Below are 16,088 nucleotides of genomic sequence, written 5' to 3' on the forward strand. Positions count from 1 at the left end.
CGTCTGTATACTATATTTAAAATATTAAAACCTGTCTTACATGTATATTAACATTTTAAAAGATTTACTGTTATAACATATCATTGATTCTGTTAACAAATCTATGTAAATTAAAAAGATACATTACAGTCTGAATGTTTACTTTTGATGTAATAGCTAAATGTCAAGGTCTAGGCTAATACAGGGTATTTGCGAGTGGTAAAATGCAAATATAAGTAATAAACAACGATTATTTAGTGAACATGGCGTTATGAATAGCAACTGCTCTGCTGGCATATTTCCCATGATGGGCTAGCGCGCATCATGGAATATGCCAACAGAGCAATTGCTATTCATATCGCCATGTTCACTAAATAACGTTGTTTATTTCTTAAATATACACGGTATTTATAGTTATATGCACGGTATTAATTTTATATTTAAAATCACAATATTATAGTTATATACTTTGTTTAATTCGAGTTTCACGTATAGTAGGAATGCGAGGTGATGAGAACGTGCGTGTGTGTTGAACATTGTGTTGAACATTGTCATATTATTGCATTGTGACTGCGTTGTTCAATAGTGACTGCGTACATTGTAGTTTAACAAACTTCATATATTATGAACTCCGCTCCTTTATTTAGTAATATTCGTTAGGAACAGTCCTACGGAATACAGCTCCATTTGTCAGTTTATAAAATGATATAAATACACGTAGAATATGATCATAAAACCATTTAGATTACCTCTAAAATATCAGTCTTGTCACTCTTTCAACCTGACATGATACAAAAAGAGAAAAATACGAATCTGGGTCATACATGTACTTTGAAATGTTGTCTTTTTGTAGCAAAAAGACAGCAATGCTGTCATGTTTATCAAAACATTCTACCAAAGCGGGATTGACTTTCCATCCACAGGCCAGACTAGTGTCTACGCCATTGTTAAGCAAAACATTAATTGTTTTGATATGTCTTTTCTCAAAAGCAATATAAAGAGGACTAACTTTGTCTTTCAAACATAAATTAATGTCTGCTCCATTACTTAGTAACAGTTGTACTGTGCTATCATGTCCGTTTTGACAAGCTATATAGAGAGGACCGACACCGTTTGTCTTGCATAAATTAATGTCTGCTCCATTACTCAGTAACAGTTGTACTGTGCTTTCATGTCCGTTTTGACAAGCTATATAGAGAGGACCGGCACCGTTTGTGTTGCATAAATTAATGTCTGCACTATTACTCAGTAACAGTTGTACTGTGCTTTCATGTCCGTTTTGACTAGCTATATAGAGAGGACTTGCTCCTTCTTCTTCACATGAATTAATGTTTGCTCCATAACTCAGTAACAGTTGTACTGTGCTTTCATATCCGTTTTGACTAGCAATATAGAGAGGACCGGCACCGTTTTTCTTGCATAAATTAATGTCTGCTCCATTACTCAGTAACAGTTGTACTGTGCTTTCAAGTCCGTTTTGACAAGCTACATGGAGAGGACTGATTCCGTCCTCTTCACATAAATTAATGTCTGCTCCATTACTCAGTAACAGTTGTACTGTGCTTTCATGTCCGTCAAAACAAGCCCCAATAAGAGGACTGGTTCCGTCCTCCATGCATAAATTAATGTTTGCTCCATTACTCAGTAACAGTTGTACTGTGCTTTCATGTCCGTTTTGACAAGCTATAAAGAGAGGACCGGCACCGTTTTTCTTGCATAAATTAATGTCTGCTCCATTACTCAGTAACAGTTGTACTGTGCTATCATGTCCGTTTTGACAAGCTACATGGAGAGGACTGATTCCGTCCTCTTCACATAAATTAATGTCTGCTCCATTACTCAGTAAAAGTTGTACTGTGCATTCATGTCCGTCAAAACAAGCCCCAATAAGAGGACTGGTTCCGTCCTCCATGCATAAATTAATGTTTGCTCCATTACTCAGTAACAGTTGTACTGTGCTTTCATGTCCGTTTTGACAAGCTATATAGAGAGGACCGGCACCGTTTGTGTTGCATAAATTAATGTCTGCTCCATTACTCAGTAACAGTTGTACTGTGCTTTCATGTCCGTTTTCACAAGCTATAAAGAGAGGACCGGCACCGTTTGTGTTGCATAAATTAATGTCTGCTCCATTACTCAGTAACAGTTGTACTGTGCTTTCATGTCCGTTTTGACAAGCTATAAAGAGAGGACCGGCGCCGTCTGTGTTGCATAAATTAATGTCTGCTCCATTACTCAGTAACAGTTGTACTGTGCTTTCATGTCCGTCAAAACAAGCCCAAGTAAGAGGACTGGTTCCGTCCTCCACGCATAAATTAATGTCTGCTCCATTACTCAGTAACAGTTGTACTGTGCTTTCATGTCCGTTTTGACAAGCTATATAGAGAGGACCGGCACCGTTTGTGTTGCATAAATTAATGTCTGCTCCATTACTCAGTAACAGTTGTACTGTGCTTTCATGTCCGTTTTGACAAGCTATAAAGAGAGGACCGGCACCGTTTGTGTTGCATAAATTAATGTCTGCTCCATTACTCAGTAACAGTTGTACTGTGCTTTCATGTCCGTTTTGACAAGCTATATAGAGAGGACCGGCACCGTTTGTGTTGCATAAATTAATGTCTGCTCCATTACTCAGTAACAGTTGTACTGTGCTTTCATGTCCGTTTTGACAAGCTATATAGAGAGGACCGGCACCGTTTGTCTTGCATAAATTAATGTCTGCTCCATTACTCAGTAACAGTTGTACTGTGCTTTCATGTCCGTCAAAACAAGCCCCAGTAAGAGGACTGGTTCCCTCCTCCATGCATAAATTAATGTTTGCTCCATTACTCAGTAACAGTTGTACTGTGCTTTCATGTCCGTTTTGACAAGCTATATAGAGAGGACCGACACCGTTTGTCTTGCATAAATTAATGTCTGCACTATTACTCAGTAACAGTTGTACTGTGCTATCATGTCCGTTTTGACAAGCCATGTAAAGTGGACTTGCTCCTCTCCCTTTGCACAAGTTAATGTTTGCTTTATTTTTCAGTAACAGTCGTACTGTACTATTATGTCCGTTTTGACAAGCTACATGCAGAGGACTGATTCCGTCTTCTTCACATAGATTAATTTCTGCTCCACAATTCAGTAAAATTTGTACAATGCTATCACATCCATCAAAAGAAGCAATACAAAGAGAAGTGATTTCATCTTTTAAACATGGATTTATGTCTTCTTTAGTACTTATTAAGAGTTGTCTATTGTTGTCCTGCTTTCTACTTGAATTTGTTTTGTGACCTGTGTTTATTTTTGTATCCTTTTCATTTGGTATAATTGAAGTATTAGGTTCTTTGATTTTGTCAATCATCAAATTAACGTCGATAGTGGTATTTATAATCAACGGTTTGAGAATTTCAGAATTATGGAACACAGTTACAATGTGAATAGGGGAGAGACCTCCCCATTTTTCCGTCAAACATCCATTATTGTTTTTCAGAAACCAATTAAACAATTCTACTGAACCATTACAGCACACCGCCGGGAACAAAGAACAGCCTGTTAAATTGACTTGTTTTTCTTGTAAAATTTTAAGACAATGTAACGATAAATCTGTGTGACTAAATACAATCAAAGCAAAGAGGCATGAAACTTCATTTTCCAAATGCGCGAATGCAAGTTTGGACAAATTCAAATTGTTTGATGTTAGATGAAGTTTCTGTTTATCAGTTTGAAGTCCTATTTTCTTCAGCAACATTTGTTGCTTTTCTGAATTATTTTTGAGTTTTTCTTCAAATACCCTCTTCACATTTTCGCTTTGTAAACATGGATTGAGGACTACATCTAAAAGTCGCTCTCCGAAAATGTCAGAAAAAAGCCTATACCCAAGCTTATTGATGTGCCGCTCACTAAGATATATAGTGAACTTATCAGGGGTCTCGTTTTCTTTATCGTATCTTACTCGTGTCCGGAGAAAACCAATATCGGCATATTTTATGACAGTCTGAGGATAATCTGATCCAACTATAAAAGTAGTAATTTCCATCACAAAGTCGTGATAAAACTGATAGGTGTCTTCAATTTTTTTTACCAAAAATCCTATGAGTGATTCAAGTTCGTCCCTAATCAAATAAGCTGCCGTATCTTTCTGCAGTCCACAACGTTTCAACGCATGTTCATATTTTTCTACTCCTACTTTGTTTCCTGATATATCATCAATGCGGAGATCATTGTTAAAAAGAATAAGAAGAATCAAAGCACAGTATTTTTCTTTCTTTGTATTTCTGAGCCCTCTTATTTCTTCTGCTAAAACTTTATCAGGTTCTTTAAAAAATGTTAATCCTTTCTTCGTATTGCATTCATTTTTTTCAGAATACAATTTACATAATAACGGAAAATACTCTTCTATTTTAACAATTTCGGTACAATCTTCTTCAGATAATTTCTCATCAATTTTGTACTTTTTTAAAATGCTTCTTCTCTCATCCTCGTTTAGTTTGAATGTGTCAATATTGATGTCTACAATGTTTGACATATCACGAAAAAGTCCCTTTACCTTTTTATCAGAAAAAATAATTTTTCTACACGACATCAAAAGTTTGGCTCCTTTCAGATAAGCTGGAAATGCTTCTTCATATCTTTGCCATTTATTATACAATATTTCATCCAACGATTCTTTGCCAAGTGGGTCGTTAAAAACAAACAGGGTATTTGTTAAGTTGTTTCCTATGAAAGGGGCATTCGCTATATCCTCGATATCTTTTATTCGTTTCACAGTCCAGCCTTCTTTCCTGTATTTAAGTGCAACATGTTGAATGATGGCTGACTTTCCAGAACCCGAATGTCCAGTTACAATCACCAGATTCTGGTTCTTTGTTTTTTCTTCAACAGCTTTGCAAGCGTTTGTCGAAAAAAACAATTTGTTTTCTTGATCCCATTGTTCAAATATAGCTTCGTCAAGAGGTGATTCTATTAAAAGAAAAAGAGTTCGATGTATTTGAAGTCCAACATTTTATATGAAGACCCACTATCTTAAAAAGACTAAATAGATTGTATCTTAAGATTGCAAGCTCTAAAAATAATAATACTGAGCTTAAAGCTGACTTAAATTCATAATTATGCATTATTTTACTTTCATCTCCGATAACATTCACATTAGTTCCCGACTTTTTTGATTCGCTCATCGCTATACTAAAGGATAAAAATAAATAAAGTAGAAGAACTCGAAATATTGTTTCGCTTTCTGAAATGTAATACAACACACAGAAAATACATTTCTCCAAAGAAACAAAATGTTACATAGGTATATATAGGGGAAAATATTTTAAAAATCTTCTTTTAAAAAACCAACTAGCCAGAGAAGCTGCGACTTGTATGAAAAATCATCAAAGGTAAACGATTAGATTCAAGTTTGTTCAAACTATGATCCCTGGAAGTAAGGTGGGACCACAATGGGGTAGGGAAAAGGAGTTATTTTCTACTAATGAAATATAGACTTAGGTACAGTTTTAAGTCAAGGAAAAAAAGGCAGTAAGGGCCTATTTTTGCCTCAATTTTAGGCATACATTTAAAAACCGTGTAAATTTCTGTAATAGTAATGTGTTCTTTCTAGAAATGTACATTTATTTCAGGGAAAATACATTTTTGATGACATCAACTGCCATTTAGTTGATTTAGATGTAATAAGTGATTCAGCAAAAACTCTTTTTGGCACATGCTTGTGGAGGTAATAACAACTCAGTGTAAAGTCAATAAATTTCCTATATTTTCGTAAAAGAAGGCTCAACCCTTTACATTTCTGCACTTAAACAAGTATTTTTTTATAATTTAGAATAAATAAACACAATGGAATAATGTCGTATGCTACCAATGTCGTGCAATCACAGTGTCTTTCAATTATTAGTATTAATATTTATCACTCGTTTTCAATGTACAATGTAGTCGAGTGGTTAACACCAGTGACATTTTGGGGAAGGTTCGAATCCGCTGGCAGGTGAAAATTTGTTATATCTTTTTTTTTTCAAATCTTAAATATTCAATCTTTTTCAGTCATTTGTAATGTTTAATGGCTTATTGTAAATAATTCACATGTTTTTGTCTTTAAAGCCCAATGGATAAATCACAAGAACATTAATTTCATTTTCACTCTATAATATGAATGTTAAATATGAAAATGTAAGTTTTTAAGAAAGTAAAAAAAAAGAAACAAAGTACTTGACATTTTTTTATTCTCAAAATGTCAGCACCAAAGTTCTACAGCTGTGTACTTAGTTCTTCAGGACCAAAGACCAGAGACACACGGAAATTAGATTGACCAAATAACAAGCAGCTCTGCAAGTTTCTACAACAGAAATTCTTCATTGAATCTGCAAATCTATTTTCCCCTGGAAGTGTTATTTGCAACAAATGTAGAGTGCGATGTTCCCGGGAGATTGTATAGCTAAATCTAACAACACAGACCCAGATCGTTTTCTGTGCGTACCGAGGAAGGACACTGACTATGCACCACCTAACAAGTAAGCCAAAAAAGTCACCCCCAACATTACCTTACCAATACCATCAGCTTGAGGAAGCCACTCTCAGTGTGTTGTTTGCAAGTGATAGGTTCCATTGTTTTTGGACAAACTTACCTTACTTCCTTTCGGGGCAAGATGCTTTCCAGGTCATTTGTCTGACTATTTTGTCATAATCGTCGGTCTAACAGATTTCTCAATCTCGAGCAAAATCAGATTTCAATCACTCAGGTTTGATGGAATTATCAATAAAAATACGTGACATTGCACATTCAAGAGGAAATCGGAGGCGCATGGATTTTGACAACAGAAATTATCTCTCTGATGCAGATATTTTAAACTTGACCGGACAAACCCGCAACATTTTTTATGACCTGTGTGGAATCATTCAGAAAGGAACCTTAAGAAATTCTCGCACTCGAAGTGTACGGACATGTCTGGGGATAGTTCTTACGTAGTTAAAGTTTGGAATGCCAAACAAAATTTTATGTTCTTTATTTAATTTGGGAAGAGAATCTGTCCGGCGTTCTGTCTCATCTGCTAGAAAACACCTCTTAAAAAACTTTGTTCCATCATATCTTGGCTTCCAGCAAACCATGCACAAGGGACGAAATAATTTCATCACATACAACAAAGTTGGCACAATCATTATATGGACAAAGCATGTTCCCAGCAATATTGGTTGCAGATGGAACCTATATCTATGTACAAAAAAAGCTCCCAGTTCAAATTCCAACGAAAGTGTTAAAGCATAAGCATTTGGTAAAGCCAATGTTCTTTGTATCTACAACTGGCTAGATTATCAGTGTTATTGGTCCGTACTTCAGTGATGCCAAAAATAATCATGCTCATGTTTTGAATTACATTATTTGGAATGACACTGATAAGTTCAAACAATGCGTGAGTGAAGACGACGTCCTTATAGTAGATTGAGTTCTAGAATTTCTCTTTAACTTCTTTAGGAACTTTGTATACGAGCTGAAATGGCGTCGTATGTCCAAAAAGGAAAATCTCAACTACTTGTGAAAGAAAGCAACATCACAAGAATGGTCATAAAAATAAGATTGATTGTGGAGTCTGTTAATGGAAGGTTAAAACTCTGAAAATATCTTGACCGTGGGTTGCCTAACAGTCAAATTCTTTCCATAACAGACTATGTTAAAACGAGTTTGCCATTATGATGAGACACTGGCCAGAACTTGAAACAAAGGATGCTGTAATGGAAGAACAAGTTGCTTCTAAAATGGTATATCTTTCCAAAACGAAAAAAATTACTTCCGGAAAAAATAATGTCTGAAGGACTTTACAGGCGTTCTTGCAAATGGGAATAAATAACTGCAACCTTCGTGTCAGATTTTTCACGATGAACAGAAGAAGAGCTTCCAATCTAACCATATGTTTTTATCAGATAAAATTGTTCGGGAACATGTAGATGAAGATGGCATCAGAGATATTTCGTCAAAATGTTAAAGAGTATGGATTCAATATAATCCAGTAAATGTGGTCATTTGGTATTGACAGTGTAAAGTTTGATCTCGCGTTGTTGGAGCATGTCCCCACGACACAGCTCTGATATGGTAGCTGGATTAGGGCGTTTCACTGACAAGATTTTCGATCAAAAGCGTGATTGGAGTAAGTATTTACTGATGCGCAAGACATTCCAGTACCAGTGGAAGTTGATGACAGTGATAATGAACCGTCTATACTGTGTGAGAAAGAGTGATTACCAGTAATTCACATTCTCTCATGCAGGTTAATGCATTGTCACAGTTTGTTAATGTGTTTTAATTGTAAAAGTTATAATCAATAACCAATTCTTAATTTTGTTCATTTTGTCAATGGCACATTATTGAAATTTTGTTTTCAATATAAGAGGTTTGCTTTATTCATTAATACATGTATTTGTATTTGCATTCATTATGAATTCATTATGAAACTGTAACTTTCTGTTTTTATAAAATTACAGTTATATTAATGTATACTTATATTTTAAAACAGATTCATCAGTAATTTGTTATGATATTTTTAAAGATTTTGCCAAATGTTGATTTTTCAATTAACTTCAAAAAATGAAATATTTTGTTTAACAAGTTTTATACAGTGAATGCAAGCAGTGAACAACTTTAAACATGCCTCTGCTAGTAATAGTCTTTTTATTTTGACAGCGATGTGATTTTCAAAAATGTAAATATGGTTCTAATTATTAATGACTGAAAGTAAGGTTATTAAATGTCAAAATAAAGCTTGATATGTGTGTATTTAATTTCACATGATATATTGTTATTAATGTGTACATCGATCCTCAGTTATCCTGACCCTTTTGTTCCTAATTCCTTAGTCAAATCGTCCGGATAGGTGCATCGTCCGGATATCTGAAATGTGTCTATTGTTGTTATGAATGATGAATGTATATGTATACAATGGCTCCCAGTGTTGATTTGGTTGGGGGGGGGGGGGGAGGGGGGAGGGGTTTGCCCTTCATACTAAATAGCAACACATTATAGAGTTGTCCGTTGAAATGAACATTTTTAGATATAAAGTACTCCGCTTTGTATTATTATTATTTTGTAAGGAAAAATTAACCGGACTATAATGATAACAGAAACTAGCTAAATTATTTGTGTTTAAGTGTGATATGTACGAAAGCCGAGAAGGATCATTCGAGATTCGAGATTCGAAATACGAGATTCGAAATACGAGATTCGAGATTCGAAATTCGAGATTCAATATCTAAATTAACCAATCAAATCATGGATCTGAAACCTGTATCCTAGCAACATCAAACTGTTCTAAATAAAGATCATTCGTACATGCTCTTTCCTACAAATAAATGTCTTAATAGCTCTTATATAGTGGTTATAAAATGGTTAAATTAACATTGATGAATTAACTCCACACAGTATAAACAATTAAATTAGAAATAACACTGTTGGCTTTGCGAATCTAAGTGGTTCTGTTTGCCCTGTATGTATTTCCCCCCAAACAATTTTAACCCGAAGTGTATTCGCCCCAACTGTGTCAAAATCGGCTCGCGAAGAAAGATCTGTTTAATCTAAATGTTTAGCTATGAAACGAAACTCAAAAAAATAATCGACATGTCAAAATATAGGTTATGATAAAGTTTTAAACCATAGAAGATATAATGATTTACAACCTCAAAGACAAAAATCCAGATAAGAATAGTGTATTGTAGGGTATGGCAATGCCATTGTCGATATGAGAGAGAAAGAGAGAGAGAGAGAGAGAGAGAGAGAGAGAGAGACAGACAGACAGACAGACAGACAGACAGACAGACAGAGTTTTGTAGTGTCAAATTCAGTTTGATTTAGAATTTGAAATTGTTGAAATTGATTTGATTTGTTACAAGCATATATAGACAATAATTAAGCCTCTAAAACGAGAAAAGAGAGGAGGTAGCTAGGGTAGGGCAGACCAACTAGCAAGCTTTAATTTTAACGGTGTTAGCGCACCTGTGATTTACATCTCCTCTCTCTCTCTCTCTCTCTCTCTCTCTCTCTCTCTCTCTCTCTCTCTCTCATCACCTAGCATTTCCTTTTCCGTGAGGGGGCTTGGGGTATTTGTGATGTCTTACATTAGCTAGCGAAAATGATAAAAAAAACATGAAATTTTCTTTAAATTGTGTGCGCATGTTATACGCCAATAATCTATTTTCAGTATACACATTTCAAAATTTCAAAAGGGGGGGGGCGGGGGGGGGGGCTATATAGTCCTAATTTATTTGTCAGTTATTCTGTCCCCACTTTGTTTTCTCTTCGTTTTCCAGGTTTTTTTTATTTGGCTCGGCAAATTAATATAAAACTTTCTGTGTAGCTCCATAACGATGCACTGTAGATAAATTATGAGTAGTTTTACTTTTGATAAACAGGTACATATCCGTACTTGATTTTTAATTTGACTCTTATAATCGGATTTAATATTCCAATGATTATAGGGTAGGAAAGAGTAGACGGGACTTTTTTGCGCATATCCTACTGTACCATTCATTCAACACAGGTATTAGCACTCATCGAGTTCGACTTGCTTTCCTTTTCTTTCATCCACTGGATTTAAAGCTATTAATTTTGAAAATATTTTGAATTTATGGCCTGATTATATATAAATTAGAGCTGCGCTGGTGCATATATTTACCCAAATGGACCAAAATATAACCAAATGAATCTAAAAGTTTTGACAAAATTAGTGTTAAACGTACGGCTCTTTTTTTCAATTCTAATCGGGTATGTCCTTTAGAAAAATCTTGAACCACACACATTTTAGCAAGTAAAACGACAATTGTTTCATTTTTTTATGGGGAGGGAGGTGGTGCCGGTAAAGGACATGTATTGCTTGTGGCAGTTGTGCTATACTCTCATTTGTTATAATAGGTAATACTACATATTGATATAAAATGAAAGTTTCCAATTACACTGTACATAGCTTCTATCACGCATTTTGACCCGTGCGATAGTTTAAAACAATTTTCAAAGCATTTAATGTAATTCAACCGATCATTTTTGAAATTTAATTTTCTGGATCCCCGCCTGATGCGTCCGCCTTCTTGTATATTAGAATTACATGTACGTTGACCATATGTACACATTAACTTAATCGGCTATGTTATGGGACGATAACATTTTTTATCAATGTTTTTGCAGGATATGTAACAAATAACAGCCTATTTATGGGTTTCTGCACTGATTATTTGAGATAATTTGCCGCCATCTTTTATGCATTCCACACACCACTCACAGTTTCTTTATTTTGTGTTCTGTGTGTATGGCGACAAATTGGTAAATTTGCACCACTCACCCCTTGTAGCTTCATCCTGATTACATTTCATCTGTCTAAGTGTAATGTAGTAGTATATTGAATACACACATCTTTGTTTGCAGTGCTTTTTTACATCTTTAGAGAGTTACTTACAAAAAAACTAAACATTTGTATGACTTATATGTAATTATTGTCAATTTTGGTGCGGGGGGGGGGGGGGGGGGGTAGGAAACTACAGAGAAACTTAACTTGGCTGTGAAACATATGCTTTTATTCTTTCTTGTTGATATATCAATGAATGAATTATAACAAAATATATGTACAACAATTAATTTTGAAATATTCATGCACAATCAAATAAAGGGTTTTACTGTTCTCTGCACAAGAAATCGGCAATGTGAACAAATTGGCACCCTATCATCCCTACCTTTAATTGTAGAGAGTAAGTATCCTTCTATATTGAAAACATTTCCAAAAGTAAGACTCATAATAAGTTGTTTACAGAGGAAAAGGAAACAAAAATTGTATTTATTAATAATTCCGTATGATGTGATAATATCTCAATGATTTGTTTATAATCATAGTACTAGTGTATCACTGTATGCATACATAAAAACGATAAGTAATGCTTATATTTATTAGTGAAACAGGACAGATTATTTATATTTAGATTATTTAGATACATGTACTAATCTTCATGCGGGGATCTAGAAAGGAGGGGGTCAGGGGATCTGGACCCCCTCCTCGGGAAAATTGGAGCTTCTTAAATTTACATAGCAAAATTTTTTAAAATTGGCCTAGGACCCCCTACAGAAAAAATTAGCTACGCTTATGAAGTTCTCTACCATAACCGCATTTGTACACAAAAGGGGTGAATAAACCCGGGTTTTAAACTATTACTGGTGGTGAAATACCTTAGGGTTCAAACACATCAGGTGGAAATGCACCAGGGCAAACAAAATCACTTAGATCCGCGAAGCACACTGCATTATTACTAGTCTACTTAGATATTCTGTGTAAAAGTAAATGCAAATAATTATTTAGTTAGGTAGGGAGAAGTGAACATAGCATTTATTTGTATATAAGAGCATGTATGTATGATTTTATTTAGAACATTTTGATGTCGCTAGGATAAATATTTTCAGATCCTTGATTTGATTGGTTAATTTAGATATTGAATCTCGAATTTCGAATCTCGAATCTCGTATTTCGAATCTCGTATTTCGAATCTCGAATCTCGAATGATCCTTCTCGGCTTTCGTAGATATGTGCCCACTTACATGTACGTAATGTTTTCAAATATCTATTTCTAGACATGCCAATTTCCACAATAATTTATTTATTTTTTAAATTTTTTTTCTAGTCTTATAAGAAAGTCAATTTAATGTAAAAATTAACGTTTACTAGTTGGAAAATTGCATGATCCACCAATGCAATTCCCATGCGTTGACATGCTTTCATTTTGTTTTCTTCCTGTACTTCCGTTATTGACTTAATCTTTTCATGAGCCAATTCGTATTAAAATAACGTTTGAATAGGTAGATAACAGTAGTTATGAAAAAGTTTTCAGTTTTCTTGATTTCGTAAGCACATTTTTTATTTGAAATACAGGGATATATAAACAAGATGCCCAATGGGCCACATCGCTCACCTGAGCAACACTGGCTTTATATGGGCGTTCATAGGATATTGTGCCATGTGACCTCTCGGTAGATTAACCAAAAATGAATATTCGAATTGTCACTTATTTTTGCATATACTTAATCTTTGACATATTTAACTTCATGGAATACCATTTTTACCGAAAAAAAGATCATATGCAATATAAATAACTAAAGGACTATATATGATATGGGCCTAAAATGCCCCCCTAAAATGAACATCGTCTTTTTACTCTAATTCTTTGTTTTCCTTGTACATATATATATATGTACATATATATATATATATATATATATATATATATATATATATATATATATATATATATATATATATATATATATATATATATATATATATATATGATGTTTTAACATAATGTTCATTTTGATTCAACTGCCCACAATTGAGAAATATGACATCGTAAAGACAACCTTTTACCGCCATTTTTGCATTTTTAGCATAAAACAGCTTGTTTTCAAGCAGTTTTTCTTTAAGAAAACATAGAGCGCATACTTGAACAAACAAAACATTTTAATCAGAGATGTATCTAGCTAGCCAAGGCTAATAAGTGACAAAAGTGTTCCTTGTTCAAGCATATGCTCTTTATTTCCAATTCATAAAAATGTAAGACAAATGTCAATTGTTTGGCTGATTTTTATTGAATTATAGAAATAGCGTCACTTCTGACGTCATATGCTGCCATTAAGTGCAAATAAATAAAAACAATTATGGGAAAAATATCGTTTACATCAACTCTTCTAAAATAAAACATAACATTTTGTTGTACCAGAAACATTTAAAAAATGGCTAATCATGGGGGCCAAATTTAACTCTTATCATATATAATTTTTTCAGTTGGTGTTCACGGTTAACTTCCAGTTCCCTTTATTTACCCCCCCCCCCATCACTTTATAAAACGATTAAAATACATGAGGGCATAAAGGTACATTTTTCTCCCTCCACTACTTGCTACTTATTGTATTTTATGTGAAAGAAGAAAAGTGTACCTGAATGCACCAGAATGAATGCGCTCAATTCCTCAAATTAAAAACATTGAAAAATTTAATTGACCTTCTCCATTATAGACGATTGTCATTTACCAGGCATGAATTCATTTCGTATGACCTTTAATTTCATATCCTAACTCACTTGATTGAAGAAAATAAACTTAACTGAAAATGTTGTTACAAATGTTAAAGAGCTATAATTCAAATTAATGTATTGGCAGACATGTCGCTCTATTGTACCAAGGCCCATCCATTACTTTCATCTTTATCAAAAACAACAAATGTGTATAAACAAAGATGATTTTCCATTGCAATATTTTTTTAAGAACACCGATAATGCTTTTATCCTCATAATAATAATGTGTCAGGCCTATGGAAACTGTGTAGAAGGCATTGTTTTCATTTACTTGTGTTAAAAATCTATCAAAAAAGTGTGTAGATTTTATGCAATTCATCGTTGAAGAATGGGCACCAGAAAGTAATTACATCATATCATCCTTTTAGCAAGACATTTCTATTGATTAACCAACATTTCAGTGTCAATCGAAGAATCATAAGCAAGATACATAGCTTGGTTTGAGTCATTTTTTTCACATAAGTTTATTACATTCAACTTAGGAATTTTAAACTTGGTATTTCCTATTCAGCATAGCTGCATTTAAAATATAAACAAACCAAAGGATGACCTCAGCTTTGTATACAAACAAATAGAAGCATTGTGCGCAAAGCTCTGTATCTTGCTAATAACTCGAAGCTTGACTCTCAGATTAGTAAAATTAAACAATTAAATCAAGAGAAAACTGCACTAAAACAAAGAGAAAACTCAATTTATTTTTCATCATATATATACTTTAGTTATATATTTCTAGCAAGGAGAACAATCTCTGTTTAGATTTAAATTGCTGTACATCTTAATAGAACATGTTGCATTAATCAACTATTACGTAGAGATAATACCGAATTACACATAATTTGACCCCCCCCCCCATGGTGGCCCCACCCTATCCCCTGAAATCATGGTTTGAAAAACCTAGAATGAATCAACCCTACCTGGGGATGCTTCCACACAAGTTACAGTTTTTCTGGCCAAATGGTTTTTGAGAAGAAAATTTTAAAAAGATTTTTCGCTATGTATTCTTATGTAAAATTCGACCCAGCCATTGTAGCCGCACCCTACCCCCGGGATCATGGTTTTAACAAATTTGAATCTACACTACCTGAGGATGCTTCCAAACAAGTTACAGCTTTTCTGGCCTACTGGTTTTTGTTGAAAAGATTTTTCTGTATGTATTCCTATGTAAAAACTTCGACCCCCCATTGTGGCCCCATCTTACCACCGGGGATCGTGATTTGAAAAAAAAACATTGAATCTACACTACCTGAAGATGCTTCCACACAATTTATAGCTTTTCTGGCTAACTGGTTTTTTGAAAAGAAGATTTTAATGATTTTTCTCTATACGTTTGTATCTAAAAATTTGATCCCCCATTGGGGCCCCACCGTACCCCGGGTTATCACGGTTTTGACAGGCTTGAATCTACACTACTTGGCCGATTGATTTTTGAGAAGAATATTTTTAAAGATATTTCTCTGTATATTTCACCTCAGGTGAGCTAACAATTAATTATGTCTCTGCTACATGTACACGCACTTATTATTTCCATCAGCAAAATTAATCTCCGTTTAGACTGAATAGACGAGAAAATACTTACAATTAGCCTAAAACACATTGGAGTAATCAACTTTTACGCAAAAACCATACCGTATTATCATTAGAATTTGTATTTTAGTTGTTAAAGTACCGTACCTATTATCATTTCCGTAAAATATTCAAATTTGAAACAAGAATTAGCCTTTAATTTTTGCAATTTATATTTTCCTTCCCATAAAGATAATTATGCTAAACTAAACTAAATGTTAAAATTGAGTCAGTAGTTCTTGAGCAGAAGATTTTTAAAAATGCACCCTCTTTTTCTACAGTTTCGGGGTTTTCTCAGCTTTGAATAAAGATAGATCTTTCATTTCTGCAATTTTTATTTGCCGTACCATAAGGATGTTGTGTGCCAACTTTGGTTGAAATTGGATAAGCGGTTTTAGAGAAGTTCAAAATGTAAAATGTGTACAGACGGACAGACGGACGACGGACAAAATGTGATCAGAATAGCTCACTTGAGCT

General features: G+C 34.1%; 1 protein-coding gene across 1 annotated transcript; it reads right to left on the reverse strand.

The window, feature by feature from the left end:
- Nucleotides 1-670: 670 nt before the first annotated feature.
- On the reverse strand, nucleotides 671-4,920 carry LOC128163854 (ankyrin-1-like). Its single transcript, XM_052827526.1, has one exon. It carries the CDS (start codon nucleotides 4,547-4,549, stop codon nucleotides 731-733), a length of 3,819 nt encoding a protein of 1,272 aa, XP_052683486.1. The 5' UTR covers nucleotides 4,550-4,920; the 3' UTR covers nucleotides 671-730.
- Nucleotides 4,921-16,088: the final 11,168 nt, after the last annotated feature.

This window comes from Crassostrea angulata, chromosome 9 (assembly GCF_025612915.1).
Source record: "Crassostrea angulata isolate pt1a10 chromosome 9, ASM2561291v2, whole genome shotgun sequence".
Lineage (NCBI taxonomy): Eukaryota > Metazoa > Mollusca > Bivalvia > Ostreida > Ostreidae > Magallana > Magallana angulata.

Excerpts from the sequence above, each read along its gene's own strand:
- LOC128163854 (XM_052827526.1), bottom strand. The coding sequence starts at position 4,549 with ATGTCGTGTAGAAAAATTATTTTTTCTGATAAAAAGGTAAAGGGACTT.